The 26,851-nt window shown below is 40.3% G+C and overlaps 1 protein-coding gene across 1 annotated transcript in view; it reads left to right on the top strand.

Annotated features, from left to right (window-relative positions):
* CUBN (cubilin) overlaps window positions 1-26,851 on the top strand; it is a 294,282-nt gene that overhangs the window by 80,624 nt on the left and 186,807 nt on the right. Inside the window, 5 exon segments of the mRNA XM_043967014.1 lie at window positions 663-844; window positions 3,315-3,344; window positions 3,347-3,479; window positions 7,409-7,596; window positions 24,846-24,996. Of these exon segments, the coding sequence (XP_043822949.1) occupies window positions 663-844; window positions 3,315-3,344; window positions 3,347-3,479; window positions 7,409-7,596; window positions 24,846-24,996 (684 nt within the window).

Raw genomic sequence — 26,851 nt, 5'->3', positions numbered from 1 at the left:
GGAGGTGTGAGAGAACACCCAATAGGAGGCAGGAAATGGGGGGAGGGCACGGGTACAGCAGGAGGTATCTTATTTCATTGGCAGAGCAGCAGATGCAAAGTGGAGTGAGTTAAGTCCAATTGCTGCACCCTGTTAAGGAAGGCATTGGGAGGAGTTTCATCAAACTCTTATTGGAAATGTTAGCAAAACATCCCAGCAACTATGACTATCCAAAAAAATAGGATGGGCTGAGTGAGATCCCCTTAACTAGAGGTGTTCTCATGCATCGTGTTCTCCAGTCTTCTCAGCATCCCGACAAATGATCACATGATGTCCAAGAGACTTCATGGGTAATTGAGTCTAACCTGAACCTGACCCAAATCCCTTTTATCATGCCCCCAACAGAGGAAGGACATCATGTGATCATTTCTTCTTTAGACCCCTTTTGTCCTTGACTTTTGTATTAGAAAAAGCAGGGCATTCCTGACAGAGTTGGGAGTATAGGATTATAGACCCAACTTGGGGCCTCTTCAGAGGCATGCATCCATGTGATCAGTGGCCTTTTGTATGCCTCTCTGTTTGAAAGAGTTATGGTAGAAACCTCTGACCTTGAGAAAGGGATGTACTTTTTTTTTCCTTGAAAAAGAAAGATAAATGTAATTTCATCTGTTTTCCCCCCATAGGCTGTGGTGGAAATCTCACGACTCCAAGTGGCATCTTCATGTCTCCTAACTACCCAATGCCTTACTACCACAGTTCGGAATGCTTTTGGTTGCTGAAATCCAGCAGAGGCAGTCAGTTTGAACTCACGTTTAAAAACTTCCACTTAGAGAGTCATCCAAATTGCAGTTTAGATTATTTGGCCGTATGTATAATATTTAATTTCATTATCCATCCTTCCTTCTCACTCTGGATCCACAATACATCTATTTCTTTGATCTTTGAGATTTAGAAAAGTGCTCACTCTTCTATAAAGATAAAAATATTCTCATTTTAAAAATATTTGAAATATAATTAAGACATATATACAAAAATGAGACTTCCCAATGAATGGGCGTGAATGGGTGTCTTGCTATACTTTTTTAGTGTTTTAAAATAACCATGATTTAATAACTTTTCCCTCCACTGAGGTAGGTAGCAATCCTTCTCTACCTTCGTGAATGACTTCATGAATTGTTGTAGTTAACAAAAAAAATTCATCACCTACTGGCCTACCTGATGAGCCTCTCAGGACTTAGCTAGGTTGCTGTTTGGATAAAAAGTGTCCAGTCTATTGCCAGGCCCATTCTTGAAGCCTTTTCAGCATGGCAGGATCTGACAATGCCTGGATCCCTCTGTGGTATAGCCTTTGAGAACCCAGGATCGACTCCACTGCCAGGGGATTCCTTAGAGTGGCATTTCAATAGATATGCTCTACATTTATATAAATGTATATAAAATTTAACTGAATTTATAGTTTCCAAAGATAGTAGATGCATAAAAAAAAATTTGGGGATTAAAAGTGATAATGTTCTGTAGCGTGTAGGTTTATGTTTTGCTATGGAAAAATCCCATTAATTGGGGACAGCTAGGTGGTGTAGTAGATAAAGCACTGACCTTGGATTCAGGAGGACCCGAGTTCAAATTCGACCTCAGACACTTGACACATACTAGCTGTGTGACCCTGGACAAATAATTTAACCCTCATTTCCCTGCAAAACAAAAACAAAATCCCATTAATTTGGACAACTTTTTGGGTAAATAAAAAATGAAAATTGCCATTTCTTGAACAAAGTTTGTGTTTTATCAGTAAAGTCACCAGTTATGATTATAAATCTCAGTAATCAAAAACTTGGGCAAATTCCATAGATCCTAGATCCATAGAGTTGGATGATCTTACTGATTGTCTTTTAAAATTTGGTTCTGATCTAATTTAAATAATCTTCAGATAAAAGATAGACAGACAGATAAATATATAGAGAATTTATTAAGGGTGTATTATATACCAAGTAGTGTGCTAAGCACTGGGAATACAAACATAAACAAAAGGAAGGAAGGAAGAAAAGAAGGAAGGAAGGAAAGAAGGAAAGGAAGGAAGGAAAGAAGGAAGGAAGGAAGAAAGGAAGAAAGAAAGAAAGAAAAAGAAGGAAAGAAAGAAAGAAAAAGAAAAGCTTTACTCTCTTGGTGTTTATATATATATATATATATATATATATTTTTTTTTTTTTTTAACAGATCACCTACCTTTCTCTCTCTCTCTCTGGGTGGGGCAATGAGGGTTAAGTGACTTGCCCAGGGTCACACAGCTGGTTAAGTGTCAAGTGTGTTGTTTATATTCTAAAGAAGGAAAACAACACCGAAATGAGAACTGAAGAGGGGAGGCACCTAGGTGAGGGGAAGGTTTCAAAGTCCAGAGAGTCAGGAGTAGAGCTGGGAGAGAAGTAGAGGGCTATATCTGGCCCTAACACTCCCTCAAATGGTGGTTCATAGTGTGAACTCACCAAGGGGATCAAGAGGCCTGGATCTCCAGGGTGAAACTAGGGCGGAAGTGTAAAAGTCTGGAAATTGAGCCATTCAAACAAACCAACAAAATGAAAAAGATCACATTCAAAACTCCCTGTGTTTAATTGGTTGAAAACCGTGCATGCTAACTTTAACTAAATAATAACAAAACTGTCTTTTTTGTTTCTATATCCTTTTATTTATTTATTTTTATTCATTCATTCATTCATTTATTTATCTATTTATGTATGTATGTATTTATTTATTTATTTATGTATTTATTTGCTGAGGCAATTGGGGTTAAGTGACTTGCCCAGGGTCACACAGCTAGTAAGTGTCAAGTGTCTGAGTCCGAATTTGAACCCAGGTCCTCCTGACTCCAGGGCCAGTGCTCTATCCCACTGCGCCACCTAGCTGCCCTTATATCCTTTTTTTAATCCTCTTCTCTTCCTTTCATTTTAGGCAGTATTTTGCTGCTGTTACTTTTCCCATTTGTTGTCATTAGCCCATAATGATTATCTACTTTATCCTTAATCATTTTATTAATTTTTCTTTTCAATTTATCTTCCCTCAATTTGACCTCAAGTTTGCAAGCTTCCTGCTTTAGCCATCTACATCCAATCTACTTCCAGTTTGCTGATTTTCAGAATATTTCCCTCTCTTCGCCTTCCTTCCCCCTTGCTTCCCCCTCTCCTTCTCTTTTCTTCCTCCTCCCCTCCCCATTTCCCTTTCTCTTCTCCAGGTTGTTCTTTTTTTCCTTCCTTGACCCCATCTTATTTGTACATGTGTATAAATGTTGACGTGCGGCTGTTTGTGTCCAGAATCTGCCACCATTTAAAATGTTTTTATTTTAGGTCTATGATGGCCTGAATGCGGATGCCTCATCTCCTGTGCAAGCGTCTGTGGGAGTGAGATCCCCCCGCTGATTCGCTCCAGTGGAGATAGTCTGTTCATCAAAATGCGAACAGATGAACAGCAGCAGGGCGGTGGCTTCCTTGCCTGAATATCAATCAGAGTAAGTACAAGGATTTGTGTGCTAGGGCCTTGTGATGCTCACGTACTGGTGCCAAACCAGACTAAAATGAACCATGCAGACCAATGCCCAGAGCCTGCTTATCCTCTTAATTTGTGGGATGAGATGAGATTGGCCTCATTTGAGAATAAAATGCTCCTTCAACAAGTTCAATCTCATGAAGTTAACATTCCGTGCCAGGGTTTTCAGAGAAGCCTTTCGCCTCTGGGTGGTATAAGAGGATTATACCTACTGGAAGGGACCTTGGAGGGCATCTAGTCCAACCCCTCATTTTACAAATGAAGAAACTGAGTCCTGTAGAGGGTGTTTTTCACCGAGGCTCAAAGAGTGACAGAGGCAAGGAAGCGAACCTAGGTCCTCGGTTTATAAATCTTCCGTTTGTTTTTTTCCTACAGTGTCACACTAGAGTGGATCATTTTAATCGTTATTTTACATATTTTCTCTCTTTGTTTTTTGGTCTATGGCTTCAGCTCTACAGTTCTCTGTTTGTATTTTTCGTTAAAGACTCAAAGGGTTGCATAAAACCTTAGTGCTGCTTTAAGTTAACAAAGTTTCAGGGCAGCTAGGTGGCGCAGTGGATAGAACACTGGCCCTGGAGTCAGGAGTACCTGGGTTCAAATTTGGCCTCAGACACTTAACACACACTTACTAGCTGTGTGACCCTGGGCAAGTCACTTAACCCCAATTGCCTCACTTAAAAAAAAAAAAGTTAACAAAGTTTCCAACTGTGCTAAGCCTTTTGGGACAACCTGTATATTTCTAGAGATCTGTATCTCCTCTGGTGCATTGTATCAAACAACTTAAAAAAAAAATCCTATAAACATTTTATCTGCACTTCCAAGAGTTACTGTAATTATAATAATCATATCTTTGATCGCAGGAAGCAACACTAAAAACTATCTATCACCTGGGTAGAATATTTTCTTTTTCTTCTTCTTCTTCTTCTTCTTCTTTTTTTTTTTAGTGAGGCAATTGGGGTTAAGTGACTTGCCCGAGGTTACACAGGTAGTAAGTGTTAAAGTGTCTGAGGCCAGATTTGAACTCAGGTATTCCTGACTCCAGGGCCGGTGCTCTATCCACTGCGCCACCTAGCCCCTCCAGATCACATATATTTTCATGACTGTGTCTTGAAGACTGGATTGAAGGAAAATCATTAGACCTTCAAATAAATCTGAATCAAGACTCAATTAAAAACTTGAAAGAAAATCGCCCTCCCAGGTTACCGGTCTTCATGGTTGTTCACTGCTATGAAAGAAATGCTCACACTGACAAGCAATGGAAGTTTAAGTTCATTGACAGCCAGGATTATTGTATGTCCTCTTCTCTTCATTTTGACTGAATCACTCAACCCATCTGTTGTCCTTTAATGCATGCGTTCCTTCTAGACTTCAAAAGGTTACCAATTTGAAGATGCTTTTCATGTTGTAAAGAGCTAAAAAATGAATCCCAAGGATCTGGATTTATCTTAATTATAGAAATATAAATTAAATTTCAGTTCCTGGCTACTCTGAATGCCCTTACTCTTCGTGTTCTGTGTTAACTATATAAAACACAGAGAATAGTCTGAAATAAAATTACCTTTATGGCAGCCCCAAACCCCTGCCACCAAGTATAAATAAGATCTTGAGCACCAATTATTTATGCTTTTCACTCCCACTATGACAACACTAGGGTGGTATGCTAACACCTAGTGTCATAGTCAAGTCGTATTATGGCAAAGTCCTATTATTTCAAGACAAAAGTCTCCTTGGATGGGTGCCCTACTGGTCCTGTGTTATTCTAAATTCCAGGTGATAACAAATCATATCATAAGAAGATTTTCTGTACTTTAGCACTAATAAAGCTGTCTGGCAATTTGTTTTGTTCACTTAGCAATTAGAAATAATCTTTTGTGTGTGTGTGGGGGGGGGACAATGAGGGTTAAGTGACTTGCCCAGGGTCACACAGCTAATAAGTGTCAAGTGTCTGAGGTTGGATTTGAACTCAGGTCCTCCTGAATCCAAGGCTGTTGCTTTATCCACTGCGCCACCTGGCTGCCCCCAGTTAGAAAGAATCCTATCCAAAAATGATGTTGTAAGCCAATATTACAATCATATTTTGAATGTAAGTTCTTCAGAAAATCTTGGAGTTTTAGAAGTTTTATTGATGTTTATTCTTGATAATGTGTGAATTTGCAGACATCAAATTTCTATAGCAGTAGGAACTTTGTTGACCTTGAGGTACTTTTGAACCCTGGGTTTTAGTTGCATGCTGATGAAACTTGTTATGAGTTAACAGATAATTTTTCTAATTTCTACACCAGTTTGTGCACGATTCTTAACTTCAAGGTCAACTGCCTTACTCATTTTTTGGTTGTTTTTCTGGAGCTACTCACTCATCATGTTGCTCATTCAAAATCCATTTTTTCCCTGGCATTTGATTTGTTTATAATCTTATATATGCACTAAATCATCATCTATCTGTATTTGAAGGGATTTAGAAAAAAAAAAAGTTTTTATAATATGAAAGGAAGACAAGTCCAAGTTCAGTCAACCAAGACACATTTTGCCCCTTGTGTTCTTTCATGCTTACCCATCGGCCAGCTGGGCATACACAAATCACATACTTAATAGTAATCAACTAGAAATGGTTCATTCACGTAAAACAATAAAATCACAGATTGCAGACGCTTTGGCTGCAAAGCCTTGGCCAAACAGATTTTAATGGGAATGATTGAAGGATCATGAGGTTAGAAAAGCTAAGATAATTTCTGATATTGATTTCCATGTCCCTAATTGCCCAGGGCATCAAAGCCCATTGATGGAGCCCCAGGCACTAATATTAGAAAAGCAGGGATTTTGTTAGAGTGCATGCATTTTCAACAGTGAAAACACCTCAAAATCAGTGGTGTGTTTATCCTCCTTACTCTCTTTTATTCTATTTAATTCTAACAATAAAGAGAAGATGGGGAAAGACCCCTTGGACAAATGACATAGTATGTATGTGGCCTGGCCAAATCTAAGCAACTCAGTAGAACCTGAAACAATCCTATGCCACTCTGCATTCCATGGCTTTGCTGAAAGCTTAATTTTTTTTAATAATTGCATTCTGGATTGGAATCTATTGTTGGCTGTTTCCTTGTCTTCTTTTGTGCCTTTGCTTCCCTTTCATTCTTTTGGTATTCAGCTTGACAACCAAGAAGATGAATCATTCCATTTTTATGCTTCTTATCCTGACTTTACAGTGTTTGACAAAGTCACATGAGACCTTCAGTTTTTAACACCACTTAGCATCTTATCCCTTCTGAGTGTTTAGAATGGAGGCCAGCATTTCTATTTCTACATAAGAATGGTACTTCATTTAGGGTCTGCGAACTTAAAAAAATCGATAACTATTTCATCCTAATGTTTTGCCTTTGTAATCTTAAATATTTTGTTTTATGCATTTAAAAACACGATTCTGAGAAGAGGTCCTTTATTAGACTTCTCAAGGGGTCCAGGATACAAAAAGGGTTAGCATTAGAAGCCTTGCTAAAGAGTTGGCAAGATTGGGGAGCTGAAATTCAGAGTAATGAATTTCACTTCTCCAAATCAGCAAGTCAGGGTGATTCGAGAAGACTATTAAACTCTTCTAACCACCTCCCAATACAGTTAAACTTAGAGTATGTTTGTCAGTGTGCTTTTTTAATTCTGCAAGGGACATTAAAAAATATTTGTATCTCATTTAAAGCCAAGTCTTCATGTTTTATTCTGACAGGGAACCTTTCTGTTGTAAAAATGCCATGCCAAGTATTTATTAAAAGGCTATAAAATACAGATGTTTCTTTGGGAGCAGAGGCCCATATACATATCCTGCTGTAATTAAATGAGGTATGAATATGTGAATATATGTGCCTAAGAAACACATGGTGTTAGCTATTCATTGTTATTTTTCCAGCTTGCCAGGATGTGGTGATTGCCAATCTTACTTATGGCATCTTAGAAAGTATAAATTTTCCGAATCCCTATTCTACACACCAGCGATGCAACTGGACCATCGAAGTAACAGCTGGCAACACAATAAACTATACCTTTACAACATTTGAATTGGAAAATCATGAAAACTGTTCTGTGGAATATTTGGAGGTAAGTAACTCTAGATAAGTACACTAACTCTAAAAGAATACAATGAATAGAGTGTTGGGCCTGGAGTCAGGAAGAACTGAGTTCAGATCTGACCTTGTACACATTTCCTGGTTATGTGATCCCGGGCAAGTCCAAGTCACTTAACCTCTGTAGACTTCAGTTTCCTTAAATGTAAAATGGAGATGATAACAGCAACTACCCTACAAGTGTTGTCAAGAGATTCAGAAGATACGTCATTTGTAAAGTACTTAGCATAGTATCTGGTACATGATAGGCATTTAATAAATGTTCGTTCCTTTTCTTCCTTTCAAAGAGTGAACTATATGGAGCTAAAGGCCCTTAGGTTTTTAGAACCCTGTAGAGGATCTGGCGCAGAGTAGGTACTTAACAAATGCTTGTTGATTGATTTTTTTTTAATTGGTAGAATTGAAGCATCTTCCCCTTTGAAAGCAGAATTACATCATTTCAGAGTGGGAAGGACATCAGTAGCTACCTAATCCAACATAGAACCCCCAGTAAGAATCTTCACTGTGATCTACCCAACAAAGAATCCAACAGCCCTTGCTTGAGGACCTCCAGACCTTCCTTCCCCAAGGAAGTCCAGTATGAGTTGTTAGTTAGTTAAGCTTTGCCCCTTTGCAACCAATACCAACTGCTCCTGCTTCTGACCTCAGGGTCAAACAAAATAATTATTTTATTTTTCTTTATTATCATTCCTTCTTCCACTTTCACATCTTTCAAGTATTCGAAGATAGTCACCACATCCCATTGAGTCTTTTCTTCTCTGGACTAAATATTTACAGTTCCTTCAAATGTCCCTCACATGCCATGGACTCTAACAGGGGAGACAAGTACATGTGAAAATATGTTATGTAATCTAAGTTAATATGTATATACACAGGTTCATGGGAGGGCAGGGGGGCAGCTAGGTGGTGCAGTGGATAAAGCACCAGCCCTGGATTCAGGAGGACCTGAGTTCTAATCTGGCCTCAGACACTTGGCACTTACTTGACCCTGGGGAAGTCACTTAACCTTCATTGCCCTGCCAAAAAATAACAATAACAACAATAACAACCCCCCGCCAAAAAATAACAATAATAACAACAACAAAAAATAAATTCATAGAAGGGAGGGTACTAGCCTTTTGGAGGATGAAGAAAGACTTCATGCAGAAGATAACACTTGAGCTGCATCTTAGAGCAATAGAGGAACTTTGAGATGGACATAAAGAAATAGTACATTCCAGGTATGGTGGACAGCCAGTGCAAAAGCCAGAAGATGGGAGCTGAACTATGGTGTGTGAAGAACAGAGAGAAGGCCAGCTGAGTATCACCTCAATTTCCAATTCTTTGCCATCATAAAAAAAATAAGCTGCTTTAAATATTTTTGTACTCTAGGTCCCTTTCTTCTTTCGTTGATCTCTCTGAAACATAAATGTAGTAGTGGAATTGCTGAGTCAAAGGATATGCACGTTTTTATAGCCATTTTTTCATGGATCCAAATTGTTCTCCAGAACACAACCCCAGTTTACAGCTCCACCAGCATGCCTCAGTGTCCCTATTTTATAATACCCCCTCCAGCATTTGTCATTTTCCTTTTCTATTGCATTAGCCAGTCTGATAGGTGTGAGGCGGTACCTCAGAGTTGTTTTAATTTTCATTTCTCTAATTAATAGTGATTCAGAGCATTTTTTTCAAGATAGCTTTGATTTCTTCTTCTGAAAACTGTCTATTCATATCATTTAACCATTTGTCAATTAGGGAATGGCTCTTTTTTTTTTTTTTTTTAGGCAATGGGGGTTAAGTGACTTGCCCACGGTCACACAGCTAGTAAGTGTCAAGTGTCTGAGGCCGGATTTGAACTCAGGTACTCCTGAATCCAGGGCTGGTGCTTTAACCACTGCGCCATCTAGCTGCCCCGGCTCTTTTTTTTTTTTTTTTATAAATTTAACTCAGTTGCCTATGTATTTGAGAAATGAGGCCTTTTAACAGAGAACTTTGCTATAACATTTCCCCACACTTTCCTTCTTTCCTTCTAATTTTATCATAGTGATTTTGTTTGTTCAAAACCCTTTTGAATATCATGTAATCCAAATTATCCATTTTACCTCCTGTGATTTCCCCCCTCTCTCTTGTTTGGTATGGATCCATAGATCCATAGATTTTCAGTGCTCCCCTAATTTGCTTATAATATCACAAATCCTCTCCTCAAGAAACTTACACCATAATGGAGAAAAGTCATGTATACCATCAATAAATGTTGCACAAGAAAAAATGAGAGAAGTGTGAAGAATTTCAGGTGAAATGATTTAAAGAGAAAGAAACAGAGACAAAGACACAGATAGAGACAGAGATAGAGAAAGAAATAGACTTTAAGTATCTAGGGCCTAACTAGTACAAGGAAGTTACCAGGAGGCTTATTTGTTTCTCAAAGAACAATTAGAGCCAGCTGAAATTGGGACAAGTTGTCTCATAAAGTACTCAGTTTTTCATTACTGGAGATGTTTAAGCCAACGCTCACTTCATTCATTCATTAAATTAAGAAAAAATTCTTAAGCACTTCCTACAGGTAAGGCATTATACTAGACATGGGGAACATATAAAGCTAAATAATACAAAAGGAGATATTAATTTAGTAAAAAAGTTCATAATAGAAGGCTACAATTGAATTGGCAGACATATCAACATAGAGGATGCCAGCTAAGTCATTAGGCAGGGAGCAGCACTGGGCACCAGTGAAAACTTAATTGGCCTCATGTCCAACATAGTAATCTTTTATGGAAGCTGTGTGTGACCCATACCTTCTCCTTCATCCCCTGGGCCAGCATCACACAATTTTCTAGTTTTCTCCCAGAGGGGAGGATAAAATTAGAACCAATTGTAATCAACTGTGCAAATGATTTTGAAGACTCTTGCCCAACAAAAAGGCCTTTAGTCTCAAAAGCTTGAATTTTCTCCACCTCTAATTACCAATGCCGCCCTTTCCCTTCCCAACCCTTCCTGATTGCTTCCTATGCTGCCCCTCATTTCCCTAGTCAATGTGATAGCAGTCACATGCTGAGTCCCTGCCACTGACCAAAGGGACATTGTGGTTCCCAGTATGGAAGAATTCTGTCCTGAGGATTTGAGGGGTTGAAACTTTCACCCCTTCATTGCATCTCCTTTCAAGGAAGTGGGGAAGATCTTCAACTGCAGCAACATTCCAGAGAAATGGAATCATATCCTTTCCCTCATGCAGGGAGGAATCCTTCAGCTTCTAAACTCACTGTTTTTTAGTCAACAAGCTGGCCTTCCCCTCCCCTTGAGACCATGTAGGAAAAGGCCAAGAGTTTCTATCTTTTACTTTCCTCTTATTTACTTTTCTTCATTCTCAAGGGAATGTAAGTTGATAAGTCGCAGACAGCATGGGTCCCTAAACCTTAATCCCTCTGGTTTCCTTATTCACTAGGAATAGCTGGACTAATTTTCTGTTGTTCAGTCACTTTTCAGTCACGTCTCACTCTTTGTGACTCACTTTGGGGTTTCCTTGGCAAAGATACTGAAGTGATTTGCCATTTCTTTCTCCAGTTCATTTTACAGATGAGCAAACTGAGGCAAACAGGGTTGAGTGACTTGCCCAGGGTCACACAGGGCTAGTATATAAGACCAGATTTGAACTCAGGAAGATGAGTCTCCCTGACTCCAGGTCCAGCGCTCTATCCAGTGCACCACCTAGCTGTCCAGCAGGGCCCATAATACTGATTGAAAATGAGGCTCTTTGTTATGCCCTTTGTAAAGCCATCAAGGTCAGTGTGTGATAATAGGGTTGGTAATTTTATGGGACAGTATGGCCCAGTCAGAGGAGCACCGTCCTTGGACATTCAGCTTCTTGTTTGTGCTCCTCTACCAACAGGGAACATGTGACAATACTCCGTATTCTGCACATGCATTTACAAAACTGCTTTCATGTTTCTCCTTTATGTTACTATCTATCATGAGGATAATTCCAAGACAATGCTGATTCAGATGTACAATATGCATGGACATATCATTCTGTGAGCCCTATTTTCAACTGTGGTTCCATTAATCTTTACCAGTAAATTAGTTTCTTAAGAAGTTGGATCAATAAAAGTACAAGTTAGTATTTGACTCGTAGCATACTAGATGTAGGGAAGGGACATTGTGGAAGGGAATATTCATTAATGCGTATTTTCCATGGAAAGGTGACCTTTCTGAGCACCTCACTTAGCCCTAGGAAGTGATTCAGTCACTTAGTGTTTCAGGTGTGACTGCCTGAACATTTATTTTTAGGATGTCCTTATTACCCAGTACCTTAAAAATAATTTATTAATGGAGAATTACTTTGATAAGAATGAGCAAGATAGATAGGAATTACCTTGAGATTAATTCTCCATTAATAACAAAAGCTAAGGGAAAACCAAAGAAAGAAAAAAGAAGTTGGAGAGAGGACCAAAACATATTTTTAATTCATGCTGGTACAAATTAACTATATTTTGAATAATAACCTTTTAATGGACTAATATTCCCCAGATATTTCTGCAATGCTAAAAAAAAGGTTATAATAAAAGACAGCATAAATATTAGAGGAGGTCAACTGATCATCTCCCCTCCTGAAATATGATAAAATTCTTAGGCTTATAGAGAAAAATTGCCAAGTAACATCTGCATGTCAGGAATCAACCGATAATTTCCTCTGGGTGTGCACATAGCACGCTCTCTACAGATTCCAAAGGCTGAAGCTTTGCTTTTCAAGTGACCATGAACCTGTCTTTGTGCTTCTAAATATGAATTATCTGGAGAGAGCAGAAATGAAAATGTATGAATAGGAATGAAAGCCTGTAACTGCAGCAAGACATCCAAATGGGTACCGGCCCTGTGGTCTGTGTTTGGAGCCAACCTCAGCTTCGGAGGGGCACTGAGTAACTGCAAATACCACCTCGAGCTGGTTTTCTTGCTGACATGAGAGGCCCAGAGTCAGTGACTAATTGTTTATTTTTAGTTCGGTATTGCATGTTTTCTGCTTTTTGGCCCCACCCTGCCAGCGCACAGTAATGTGACTTTTCCCCTGCCTCTGGGAGAGCTGGTGTCTCTGCACAAGGTCTCTTGTTCAGTGGGGCTAATGGATGGTGAGGTCGGTGGAAGCAAAGACAAACTCATAAAGTTGTTCCTCTGCGGCTGACCTCTTGAAACAGACATAAAGGTCTTAAAACTTAAACGAGTGGAAGGGGATTTTGGTAGAAACATTCCAAATGGAATCCCAAATGGTTGTCACAGCCTGGCAGCCCCGACATCTGTGCTGAATAGACTTGGGCAGTGTGTGTGTGTGTGTGTGTGTGTGTGTGTGTATACACACGTGTGCACACGCGCCTGCATGCACATTGAGAGGCATCCTCTAGGGTATCAAGCACACTGGAAGTCAGAACACCTAGTTCCTTCTCCCAGTTCTGCTGCTAACTAGATCTGTGACCTCAGGCGAATCATTTCCCGTTTATGGATCTCAGTTTCCTCATTTACAAAATCAGGAGTTTGGACAAGATGAATGAATGGATGAATGAATGAACAAAACTTTTTTTAAGCACTTAAAATGGGCAAAGTACTGCGCTAAAACCCTGGATATACACGGAGAAAATAAAGAGAGGCCCTGCTCTCGGGGAACTCCCATTCTAATAGTGAGTTACATGGCCTCTAAGGCCCCATCATTTTAATGGGTCCCTGTTTAAGCTGGTTTTAACTTATAGTAAATCTGTGTTTCTCTCTACCCTCTCCATGTTTTGTCTTCACTCCCACCCCATTTTGGGAACCAAGCAGCTAAGTTGCAGGGACTCTGAGGGGCCTAGAAAAGAAGAAAAAGGAGGAGGAGGAAGAGGAGAAAGCGGGGAGGAGGAGGCATTAATAAAATGGAATGTAATTAGCTTAGACGTGTAAAGTCCTCCCATTCTCCTCCTTGTACCTTTATTCAATTTCATGAATATAAAAAATGTTTCACAGAGGAGAGGAATCACTCCAGTATACTTTAGGGGATTGGCCATGGACCATGCAAATGACTCTCTTCTCCAAAAATAACCAATTTGTCACAGCAGTATGTTTTAAATGATGGTGTTCTTTCCTGTCTGTTTATTTGGGGGATTCTTTGTTGTCTTACCTGCTAGCTTTGGAGGTAAGTGATTTCAACCAGAGTATACTCCTTGGTTTAAGTTGTCCTGCCCTACCAGACAACCCTTTTTTGTTGTCTTCTCCCCACCCCTGCCTGCCTCCTACTCTAATCAATGTCAAGAACAATTTTTGTGTATTGCTCCAGGAAATTGTTTTCACTTTAGCCTTTTACTGGGAATGCTTTGCTTGTAATTTGCTCTCATTGATGATTGTCTCCATTCCCATGGGAAAGACATTTTCTTTTTTTATTATTGAAATTGACTTCTTAGCTCCACCATGGACTCATTGATTAAATTTCTCAGAACCCATGCTCCTTAGATGTATTCTCTGCTTTGAGCAGGCATTTTATTCCATAAAGAGAAAAGGAGATTCTCTACTATGCCTTGATTTCTCCCTAGGGGCATGTGAGATTTATTTAGTTATCCATTATCTGCCAATGGAGGTTGTTTCCGTTGGAATCACTGTGCCACAGGAAAGAACCAAAATTAAAATGATTTTCCATTTGCTGGTTGGAGAGGTCTGATTTCTGGTTACATTTCAGTTTTAAACTCATGTATTGATATAAATATAGGCTGTACTTTCATTCCAAATTTGGTTTATATAAAATTTATATAAATACATAAAACATAAAAATTGGTCTATGACCAATCAAATGAATCAGCAAGCATTTTCTTTCTATCTTTTTTTTGCGGGGCAATGAGGGTTAAGTGACTTTCCCAGGGTCACACAGCTAGTAAGTGTCAAGTGTCTGAGGCTGGATTTGAACTCAGGTCCTCCTGAATCCAGGACTGGTGCTCTATCCACTGTGCCACCCAGCTGCCCCCTAAATGACTGCTGTTTGTCAGGTACTGTTTAGAGTGCTAGAGATACAGAGAAAGTCCAAAAGTAGCTCTCAAGGGCCCCACCTTCTAATGGGGAGAGAACATGTCAGCCTATAGATATATATGAGAGACATAGCGGGGGGCACTCCAGCCTTTGGGGAGCAGGGAAAGGAACCAGCAAAGGCCTCCAGAAAAAGGTGATGTTTGAGCTGAGTCCTTCATATCATAACAGTTTAAAACCTGCTCATGTCCTCAGCTATAGCAGCATCTTCACTACCAGCGCACACAAAGCTGAGAAACTGAGAGAGCTGATGGGGACCCCAGAGGAACCGGATTCAGTCCCTTCCTCTGACATGAGCAAGCAGAGCCCCGAAGAGGTCAGAAGACTTGGTTCCAGTAGAAGTCTTCTGATGGCTTCATCCGGTGCTCTAAGATGCTTCCCCTTCCCATTTAAGTTAGTCCCTCCCTCAGCTGCAGAAAGCTCTGGAAGCCATGAATTCACCCTTTACAGGGAGGAGAGTTTTCAAGTCAATCCAAGTGCCAGATGTCAGCACCATTAACCTTCAGAGCACTTGGCTCTGGGAGGAAGGATGTATGGAGGGAGGGAAAGAAGGGAAATCGACACCTGTTTTCAATGTTAAGTGAGCAATTTGGGTAAGGATAGCTTAGAAGAATGGGACGATACCACTGAGATATGGAAATGGAGAGGCTACATTCATGAAAATCTGTTTTCCCCCTGTCACATATGGGGAAAGTCAGAAAGATGGAAGGCATTTCTTTTTTTAAAGTGAATCTCTGGACCCTGATCAGACATTTTTTCCCCTTTGACAAATATAAATATTCAATACATCAATATGAACAAGAAAAGAAAGTGGCTAATTAAAAATAGCTAGGTGGCACAGTGGATAGAGCTATCTTTCTGAGTTAAAATCCAGCCTCAGACACTTATTAGCTATGTGACCCTGTTTGCCTCAGTTCCTCATCTGTAAAATGAGCTGGAGAAGAAATGGCAAACAACTCTAGTATCTTTGCCAAGAAAACCCCAAATGGAATCAGACATGAGAATTGCAAGCTTGGTCCGGATTAGTGTGAATAACGAATCCCCTGAATTAGTCACAGGCATTCAAATTCCCATTCTTTGAAGTTATAATTATGTAAAATATAGCTATAGGGTCCAGACCAGTGGAAATATACAGTGCGAATTCAAATAATAGGACCACTTCAGGGAATTCATTATCTGTATTAATGGACCAGAGTGCCCATCTCTGCAGACTTGGAGAGCTCTCCCAAGTGCTGGATCAGAGGACATTCTCTTCAATTTCATGGTAGCATTTTATTTGCTTTTTTTCTGTCTTTTAAAAAAATGTTGTTTTTAGTAATGTGTATATGGCTTGAATGTTCCCTCTATACACACATAAATATAAATATTATATATTATATATATTTGTGTACATACATGCACATATACACATATATGTATGTATATATATATATATATACATATACAGATAGATTGATGAATGATCAAAATGTAGTCAAGGATGGCAGAATTTGGGAAACTCAAAACATTGCCATGTGTTGGTTGTTGGTCAAGGCTTAAGCTTGAAGCTACATTCTAGAAACTGTAGCAATTGGATTTTTTCAAACTTGATTTTTTTTTTTTTGCTGGGCAATGAGGATTAAGTGACTTGCCCAGGGTCACACAGCTAGGAAGTGTCAAGTGTCTGAAGTTGGATTTGAACTCACGTCCTCCTGAATCCAGAGCTGGTGCTTTATCCACTGTACCACCTAGCTGCCCCCAAAACTTGAATATTCTTAATGTAAAGTCAATACTTCATTTAAGGTAAAACATTTTGGAATTTTGAAATGCACTCTTCCATATTTTTATGTTCATCTCTTTCTGCTTATTTGCCATTTTAATATCTCACTTTCCTTGTATTCTTCTTCTTTTTTTTTTTTTTTTGGTGAGGCAATTGGGGTTAAGTGACTTGCTTAGGGTCACACAGCCAGTAAGTGTCAAATGCCTGAGGCCCGATTTGAACTCAGGTCCTCCTGAATCCAGGGCCGGTCCTCTATCCACTGCACCACCTACCTGCCACCTAGCTGCCCCTTCTTTTTAATTTGCTATGGAGCCTTTGCATTTCTGTGTGTCAAAATCATATTGAGTTTTAGAAAAAAAGAAAAAAAAAACAACCAACCAACAAACAGGATTTTCCTAAGTATATAAGTGTTTTTGATCTGGCATTTTGTATAAATATTTTTCAGTGTTTAATGAATGAAGTGCTGGAGTAGCATCATTTCAAAGATCTCATTTTAGAAGTCTTACCTGCATATAATAGGTGACCTTATTCAGCCCGATGAAGTATGCTCTCTTAAGGCTAGCTACTTCAATACATTTCCTGTGTGTGGGTTCAGTCCAATCTAAAGCCTTGCCCTCTTCATAGTTTTAGGCATCCCAAGGTGAAGCCTTGAAGGGGAAACTATGTAATATTTCCTAGTATCTGTTCAAATGGAAACAGGCAACAGAAATGAGATTTTACAGGACTCTGACACAGCTAGTTTTTTCCTGTTTGTCATGACACCGTGGAAAAAGGAGAATCCTCATTTCATTTTTAATATGAAGTAAAACATGATTGGAAGATTATGTAGTTTTTATAAAAACAAAAAAATGGAAATGACAAGAACAGCATTTACTGAAAGGCAGTATAGCCTGAATTTGCTTTTAATATCAACCACTGAATCACTAATGTGAACCCAGCAAAATCAGTGAACCTGTGGCTCAGTTTCTCTTTTTATTGATGCAGTGAATAAGATGTTCTCTTCATTTTGACAGGGGTGGCACAAATGAATGGAACTAGGTCAAATAATGGGACTAACAAGAATTTATTAACTACCTATGAGCCATGCACTGGGGATCCAAATAAAAAAATGAGACTACTTATACTTTATTTTAGGAATACATGTTTATATGTATTTTTCAACAAAGTGCTTTTAACTCACGGCAAGGCAACTTTGCAAACAAGAACCCACAGCCATAAGTATGAGTTTAAAAAGTCTGTTTTTGTAACTACTGCAATTTATTCATAATACTGTTTTCCAATCTTTACTGGGAACTATATTAGATTCATGTCAGCTGAATCCAGCTCTCTCATCCATACAAATTGTGGATTCAAATGATTCCTTTGAAATACCTCTCTAAAGCTATAAAAGCTTTGTTCTCTCATCCTACTCAGCTGTCTCTGTCTCAGATAACATTGGTATCTCTTTGGTTTATTGCACACATATCAATACTTTCAGCCTATCTGCACAAACCACATGCATGCATCCTTCACTTTGGTCAATTTATGTATGGAAGACAGAACTTTATATGTAGCACAAAAATCGTTTCCAATCCTAGCCTGAGCTTGGAAGACACCAACGGCAAGCTTCTCTGATCCAGGCAGAGGAAGTATATTAGAATTAGTCAATTTGACCAAGGCCAAAAGATTTCCTTCCTCTTTAAGTATCCTAAGAATAGTTGAGCTAATTGAAACACACACACACACACACACACACACACACACACACACACACACACACCAGGCTTTAATAAGAAGTATTGTGTAAGAGCATGATTATTCCCATTCTCTCCAGAAACCCCCCTTTGAAAAAGCATCAAAATGTATAAGCTGAAAATTCACTGTCATTTTGGACACATGCAGCCACGCATCCACACACGCACCTCCTCCTCCCAACATTTTCAGGTTCCATCAAAGGGACTGTTATAAAAATCAGTCATGGGGGTTCAAAGTAAGAAATCCAGTCTCTTGCCCTTCACACTTATGCCTAACAGGTTCTCTCATGTTGCTTAAGGCTAACCTGAATTCCCAAGCAGAATGAACTTGGACAGTGGATAGAATGTAGGAAGTGGACTCAGGAAGACCTGAGTATGAAACACTCCCCAGCTCTGTGTCCCTGGACAAGTCACTCATGAGCCCTATGCTTTGGTTTCCACAGGGCTGTGTGGGTCAGATGAGCTAACATATAGAAAGTGTTTGCACACAATGTCATATCAATGCCATGATGAAGCTGAAGATGGTGAGGTTATCAATAATCTGTCTGACATTTTAGACCCTCTCAAAATAGGGAGAAAACAGCCTGGGGGTTTTAGTTGGACTGAGCTAGCCGGCCAGCCTGCCTGCCCCCAGCCTGGGATGAGTCACAGTTGGCAGATGATTAGAATATCCTGTGGTTAGCTCTGGGTTCTCAAAAAAGAATCAGCAGGGCTGCCCCAGTGTTTGCTATGGCAACCAGTATTTGTATGTTTTGAAAAATGACTTGTTTCATTTCTGTGTGGTAAATTTGAGCGGGAACAGCTGGAGGAGGTAACATTCACCCCTCGCATGGGTGCAAAAAGATAATTTCTTTTGCTCACTGAAAATCAGGCAGGCTCAAAATAAGGGAGGGGTGTGTGTGTGTGTGTGTTCCAGAAGTGGTGTGGCTTCTGTGTTATTCACTGGAAATTATACTGTGCCGATCAATCGATGACCTTGTTAGTTATCTATTTTTAAACATTTGCCCAAAGAGGCATGGGATATGGGGCAGCTAGGTGGCACAGTGGATAGAGCACTGGCCCTGGATTCAGGAGGACCTGAGTTCAAATCCAGCCTCAGACACTTGACACTTACTAGCTTTGTCACTTAACCCTCATTGCCCTGCAAAAAAAGAAAACAAAACCAAAAAAAAGAGGCATGGGACATAGATTTCTTTCCCCCCTATTACTTGCTAGTCCTCTTGTCCCACACTCTTGGCATGCTAGCAAAGACTGGAATTGATAGAGTGGCGACCATCCAATGTAAAGTAACCAGGAAGGGAAAAAAGGGAAAACTCCGTACCCTCGGAGGCCTTTGAGAAGCACTAGCACCTACTTCATTTGACCAATTTAACATCAATCAAAAGGAGCATATAATATGTTCTTGGCTTTGAAAGTGAGAATGTAGCAGATTTCTGATTCCTCCCCAAATTATTATCTAACGTTGCTGAAGAGGGGTATGGGAGGGTACATCGCTTCATTGGCCACAGCAGCAAAAGTCTCTCAACTCTTCCATCTTGGATTCAGATGAAATAGTTCAACCTTTTGCACTTTAGTTGGGAAGCAGCCTTTTTTGGGCAGTATGAGATTTTCTGCTTCTTCAACTAGCCTGGGAAATATTACATTTATTTTTGTATTTGCTATTTTTGAGTTTGCAGTATTTTAAGTTTACATGATAAGGTCCTTGGATACATAAACACCATACTTAATTAAAAGCTCAGTGAGACTCTCTAACCTGGAGCAAATGCCCTGAGGTTTAGTGGGGGCCCTGTAGGACACCCAAGCCTCATGTACTCTGACCGAATCCATCCCACACCCCTTCCTTGCACTTTAGGACTTTTAGACTCAGAGACTCCTTCATTTTATATATAATGAAACGGAGGACCAGTGACTTATCCGAGGTCAAATAATGCAACCAACAAGCATTTGTTAAGCATCTCAAAATAATAATAATAAATAGAATTTATGTAATGCTTTAACATCGCAGAGTACAAATAATATTTCATTTGATCTTCACAATATTCCTGGGAGGGAGGTGCTATTAGTATTCTCATTTTACAGATGAGGTATGAAGTAGGATTTGAATTTGAATCTTCCTGAATCTAGCTCCAGTACTCTATTCACTGTAGCCCCTAGCTGCCTCCCGGTATATCTCAAGACTGGGAATAAAAAAGCTGAAATGAGATGATCTGCTATCTACTTTAGGGTTCCATGCTCATAGATAAGTCAAGATATGCTACCTGCAAAATAAATAGGAAGTGATTTGGGGTGGGGTGGAATGCCTGGGGGAATAAAAAAGGCCTACTAAAGGAGATGATACCTGAGGCTACTAAGAGAGAAAAGTGAGAAAGAAAACTGTCTCAGGCAGGCATGGGAGGCAGTGTGTGTGTGCCTGTGTGTGTGCTTGCATGCCTGTGTGAGAGAGAAAGAGAGAGAGAGAGAGATTAAAGTCTGCAAAGTATTTTACAGGCATCATCTCATTGGAACTTCATGACACACCCTTCTAGGAAGTTGATACAATGATTTTCTTCTTCATTTTGCAGATGAAGAAACTGAGCCCCAGAAGGAGTTAAGGGATATATACCCATGGTTCCATTACTCTTAAGCGTTGGGGGCAGGATTAAAACCCAGGTTTCCCTCACTCCAAGTCCAGCAACTCTCCTATAGAGAATTAATTAAGTTGAGTGGGACCAGGATTTGGACTGAGCCTTCAGACTACGAGTCTGTAGAACTTTCTCATGCACCTCTAAATCTTCCTAAGTGGCAGGAAACCAGGACTCTTCACACAGGCTGACTTTGCTTTTTTTCACATCCAAGAGACCCAAAGGCCTCTTACCCCATCTCTTTTCTTTTCTATTCTTCTACCTTTAGCTCTCTCCCATGAGGCCTTTTTTATTTTCCTGTAAAGTTTCTCTCTAGAAACTTAGAAACTTGATGGTGAATATACACATTGAGTGAAACAGTGGGGGGAAATAAGCAGGAGAGAGAACTGTGATAAATGAATCTCATCTTTATTCATATGTTTTGAATGTTTGGAAGGGAGAGTGATTAAAAACTGCTCTCGGGCTGCCCACCATCCTTAAATCTTCACTGACTTCCCCAAAGCCTCACAAGCTTCACATTTTTCTCACAAGTGGTTGATGACGGCCCAGGATGAGCCTCAGGAGTCTGGGGATTTATTACTCTTTCTGTCTCTGGCCTTTGGGTGTCCTTGGGCAAGGCACTTCCCTCCTCCTCTTGCTCCACAGTCTTGATAAGGTTGTCAGAAACCTGCCTGCCAGGGACACGGTGAGCTTCAGGTCGATGGTGACAGCTCCAGCTAGGTAAAATCCCAATATGATCACAGATGAGGTCTCATTAAAGCAGACACCATTTCTTGTACAGTCATTGGGCTCTCTTGTTTTTAACCACCCCTTGCTTGTGGTTGGCGTCCTTGCTGCAATATTGAGAAGAGCAAAATTCTAGCCCGCCCCCACCCCACTGAAATCCCTCTATTTTTGCTCCCACTATTGTTGCTCTTACAGCAAGATTTCATGTATATTGTGCATGCGTGTGTGTTCATAACTGAGCATGTACAAAAAGCACATCACCAGACACTTTTCATTTTATGGCTCCTGGTAGCTTGGTCCAAACGCAGCTGGATTTTAAATGTTTAAAAATGGGAACTTCTGAAAAGGGGTGAAGACAGAATCTCCCAGATCACGAGGATGCCAGTCTTTTGGTTCATTGTGTGCTCGGCAGCATGAGAGCATGTGGTAGAGATGAGGATTTGTCTAGAGATAGGGATCTGGGGAAATGCTGGGGAAATGTAGCCAGCCAAGGATTCTGGTTTAGTGAACCAACACAACCAACAAGAATTTGTGAAATTCTTGAGTTAGAATTGGTTTGTTTTTTTGTTTTTGTTTTTGACCCAGCCAGTTGTTAAACTGTCTCCCCCCCGCCCTTTCTACTTAAGGATATGTTCTAGTAAAAGTGAAATCAGCCACAAGCCCAAAGGGAAATGTAGCCAACCCCCAATATCTACATTATTAGCCTATTTAGGGAATGAACTCTCATTGTATCAGGATGGGAAAGTGGAAAGAGTGCTGGACTTGGAGGAGCAGGGTTCAAATCCTGGCTTTGTCATTCATTTAGCTGGTTGTCCCCTAACCTCTCTGTTTCTATTTTCTTACTTATAAAAGTAAGATAAAATTAGTGACTAAACAACCCCATAAAGGCCCATCTTGTCCCCAGTTTATGCCATGATCTTTTATGTTCCTAAAGGCAATAATCATATTATAAGCCTGGATTTGTATTTTATAGGACTTGCTCACTTAATCATTGACTCCTACAATTTCAGCATTGAAAGGAGTCTTAAAGGCAATGGGGTACTGGTAAATGTTTAACAATCAGCTCTCTGGGGGAAACAATGTACTCCCAGTTTAATTTAAAGTTTAATTAAACTCACACTGAAAATTTAACAGTCGGAAGCATTAGAGCTGCCCCCAAATACCTCTGCACAAAGGTCATCTAGTTCAACATCTCTTCCAATATACAAATCCATTCTATAATAACTCCACAAGTGATTCACCTAGCATTCACCTGAAGCTCTCGGGTGACAGGGAATTCACCTCTCTCCAAGTAAGCTTGATTCATTTTTTTACACAGCTCTATTTTTTACAAAGTTTTCCTGTATATTGAGCCAAAATCTACATCTCAGAAGCTTCTGCCTATCCTAGTTCTCCCTTCAGGAACTAAAAGAAGAAATAATCTCTTGTGGTTTTAGAATGCCAAAGGGTATCTTAAGAGATCCAAAAGGTATATTGAATGCTATCAATTATTTTATTTTAATTTTTAAAAAAATATATTTCATTCAGAACTTTTAAGAGCTGACTGACTATAGGCTCATAAGTTCATTTGGAGATGTAACAGACCTTAGAATTCATCTAGTTTGACCCCCTTATTTAGAAGATAAGTATCCGAAGCCTAGAGTGTCTAAGTGACTTGCCTAAGGTCACATAGTAAGAAGTAGAGCCAGGATTTGAACCCAGGTCTGCATGATCGTGTAGAAAAAAGCAGAGGATCTGGAATCAGAGGATCTGGGTTAAAATCCTACCTGTGCTTCTTAAATACCTTTGTGACCTTGGGCAAGTCACTTGGACTCTTTGGGCATCAGTTTCCTCCTCACCTATAAAATGAGGAGGATTGAACTAGATGGCCTCTGAGGTCACTTTTACCTTTAGTTCCATGACCAGATGACTCCAAGTGCTCTACTCTTTCCACAAGACAATTATCATCTATGCTGATCATTTTCAAATCTATTTATTTAGCTTTAACGTCTCTACTGACCTTCAGTCTAATATCTTTTTTTGGGGGGGGGGGGAGGCAATTGGGGTTAAGTGACTTGCCCAGAGTCATACAGCTAGTAAGTGTTAAGTGTCTGAGGCCGGATTTGAACGCAGGTCCTCTTGACTCCAGGGCCGGTGCTCTATCCACTGTGCCACCTAGCTGCCCTCAGTCTAACATCTTTAGCAGCCTATTTATTGGACACCTCAAAGTGAATATCCCACAGACAGCTTAAACTTACCATGTCTAAAAATGGACTCATCTTTTCCCCAAATTTTCCCTTCTTCCTACCTTCCCTATTACCGTCAAAGGCACCACCATCTTCTCAGTCCCTCATGCTCATTCCCCCTCTCAGCCCCCAGTCTAATCTGTTGCTAAGTCAATTTCATTTTTGCAATATCTCTCAAATATGCCCCTCACCCCCCCCCACTGCTTTCACCTTATTGCAGGACTTCATTGCCCCATACCTGAGCAATTGAAATAGCCTATTGGTTAGTCTCTCTGCCCATTCCAGTCCATCCTTCACTTAGCTATTAAAGTGATCTTCCTTCAAGTGCAGATCTGACCATGTGAGCCCCCTACTCAATAAACTCCAGTTGCTCCCCTAGAATCAAATATGACATCCATGGTTTGGTGTTGCAAGCACTTAGAACCTGCTCCCCTGCCCCTTTCCAGTCATCTTACACTATGCACTCCCCCCAAGACCCCCCACATTCTTTGATCCAGTGACATTGGCCTCCTTCCTATTCCTCAAGGAAGACACTCCATCTATAGACTCTGGTCGTTTTCACTGACCATCTCCCAAGTCCAGAATGTTCTCTGTCCTCATCTCTGTCTCTAGCTCTGTCTCCTAGCCTGGCTTCCTACAAGTCCCAGAGAAAATCCCACCTTCTAGAGGAAACCTTTCCAGATCTCCCTTAACGCTAGTGCCTTCTCTCCATTTATCTCAGATCTGTGCTACATATAGCTTGTTTATTCATAGTTGTTGGCACATTGTCTTCCCTATTAGATAATGAGTTCCTCAAGCGCAGGAAATGTCTTTTGTCTCTGTACGCCAACAGTTGGCACCTAGTAAGCACTTAGTAAACATCCGTTGACTGACTGAATGGCCACACCACGGTGCTTCTCAGCAGTAGTAGATCAAATATGCAAACAAGCATTCAGAGAGTGTTGTAACTTCCCCAAAGCGGAGTGTCATGGCTCTAGAGCATTCGAACATTAATTTATAGCTAATTGTGGGATTTTCCCCCCAGTTATTTCAACAGCCCCTTCCCCACTCTCTGCTCTTAGCTTTTGCATTTGGTATCTGACTCAGTAGTCCTCGTGTTCTCAGCCTTGTCAAGTTGCTCTTACCATAGGAAGTTTCTCCTCTGTTTTCAGCTCTATGATGGAGCTCACCTAATAGGCCGTTACTGTGGAGCAGAAATTCCTCCTGCCAGGACTACCATAGGATCCAAGCTTCGTGTGCTCTTCTATACCGATGGAGTTGGCATCAGTGAAAAGGGATTCCAGATGTACTGGCTCCTCAATGGTAAGGTCATGCTCCATTCTGCTATAGTTTAAGCCTCCCAACTTCCCCCTTCTCCCATATGCCACAGGTCAGAACTTTGTGCAAGAGCTCTGACAAAATATACCTACCTGTCCTCTGCTCCAGTCTCTGAGGAAGAGGTGGCCCTCCTAGCCGCTAACGCCTCTACTTTGGGCCTTGGTCCTCTCCTCTTGTCTGGGAGCTGGCCCATCAACCATACCCTCTCTCCAAACACACACCATTTAAAAAAATCATATCGGGGGCAGCTAGGTGGCGCAGTGGATAAAGCACTGGCCCTGGATTCAGGAGGACCTGAGTTCAAATCCAGCCTCAGACACTTGACACTTACCAGCTGTGTAACCCTGGGCAAGTCACTTAACCCTCATTGCCCCACCCAAAATGAAACAAAACAAAACAAAACAATGCAATTTGCATTGATTAAAAAGTAATAATAATAAAAAAGGAAGTTTATTTTATCCACTGTGTAAGAGGTATGTGGTAGAGGTGGAAAGATTGGAGAGAGACCAAGTAGAAGTCTCATGACATTAATATTGCATATTAATTTTGGATGAGTGTTTTTCCATTTCATTTTCTTATATGCATATGAAAATATACATGAGTTCTGGAAGTTTTATGATACTATGGTAAACCATGGCAAAATAACATTGCTAAAAATTTGATGGTGATGGGGCAGCTAGGTGGTGCAGTGGATAAAGCACAGGCCCTGGATTCAGGAGGACCTGCATTCAAGTCCAGCCTCGGACACTTGACACTTACAAGCTGTGTGACCCTGGGCAAGTCACTTAACCCTCATTGCCCCTTAAAAAAAACAAACAAAAAATTGATGGTGACTATGAATACACATGTTAAAATGTAAATGTGTTGCCTTTGGTGTTTCAAACTAAACAGAAGGCAATGGAAGTTTTCTTTAATATATGTGTGTAAATTGTGACTCCCTGAATAAAGATATTATAAATGGGGATGTGACAGTCAGACTGAATGAAGAAAAGTCAGGCTGCTGCTTAGAAACCCTAGCATAGGCAGGGAAAAGAGAGGGGAACAGCAGAATGGTGGAACCATTTTACAGGATCTAGGGACCATTTTAAGAGAACTACAGTCAAGGCTAAAGAGATGAAATAGAGAGAAAACAGGATTCCCAGGTTCAGAACTGGAGAGATACCAGTCAAGCTGCTATATTGACACTTTAAGGAAGCCCAGGTACCTGAAATGTGAGTTCAGCAAGGAGCAGCTACAGACCAGAATTACCTTAGTTCAATCAAGTCAACCTGGTGATTGGTGCTGGAGACATAAAAGCAAAAAAAAAAAAAAACAAAAACAAAAAAACCAAAAAAACATTTTCTGCCCTCAAGGAAATCATGTTTTAGGGGGTTGGGAGTGGGGAGAAGTTGAATGTAGGTCAAGTATCATCTTTATCAATCGGCTTCTGTCCCAGTGTTGGTAATCTCTCCTTTCTCAAATTACCTTATCTGTGTCAATGCTTCCTTCTTCCCTTGCCCCCAATTAAAACTGCAGATTCCTTGAGAATGGACTTTTGCTTTTGTATCCCTGCCCCCAGCACCTTGCACATAGTAGGTATTTCATATGTTAGTTGAATTAAATTGAGTTTGGGTCATAATGATTGTGTTCTGTCACTGGTACATCCTGGACAGGGTCTCAGTGCTTCCCTAGTGGAAAAAAGATATGGGATTTAGAGTTAGAAGACCCTAGTTCTCATCCTGGACCACCACTCATTACAATAAGAGGGTTCAACTGAGTGATATCTGGGGTCTCTTCCAGGCCCTGATTCATGATCCCTATATCCTACATCATTTCCCCTTTCTCAGTCATGCCCCTAATC

The sequence above is a fragment of the Dromiciops gliroides genome, chromosome 5, assembly GCF_019393635.1.
Source record: "Dromiciops gliroides isolate mDroGli1 chromosome 5, mDroGli1.pri, whole genome shotgun sequence".
Classification (NCBI taxonomy): Eukaryota; Metazoa; Chordata; class Mammalia; order Microbiotheria; family Microbiotheriidae; genus Dromiciops; species Dromiciops gliroides.
This window is presented reverse-complemented; position numbering and strand designations above follow the sequence as displayed.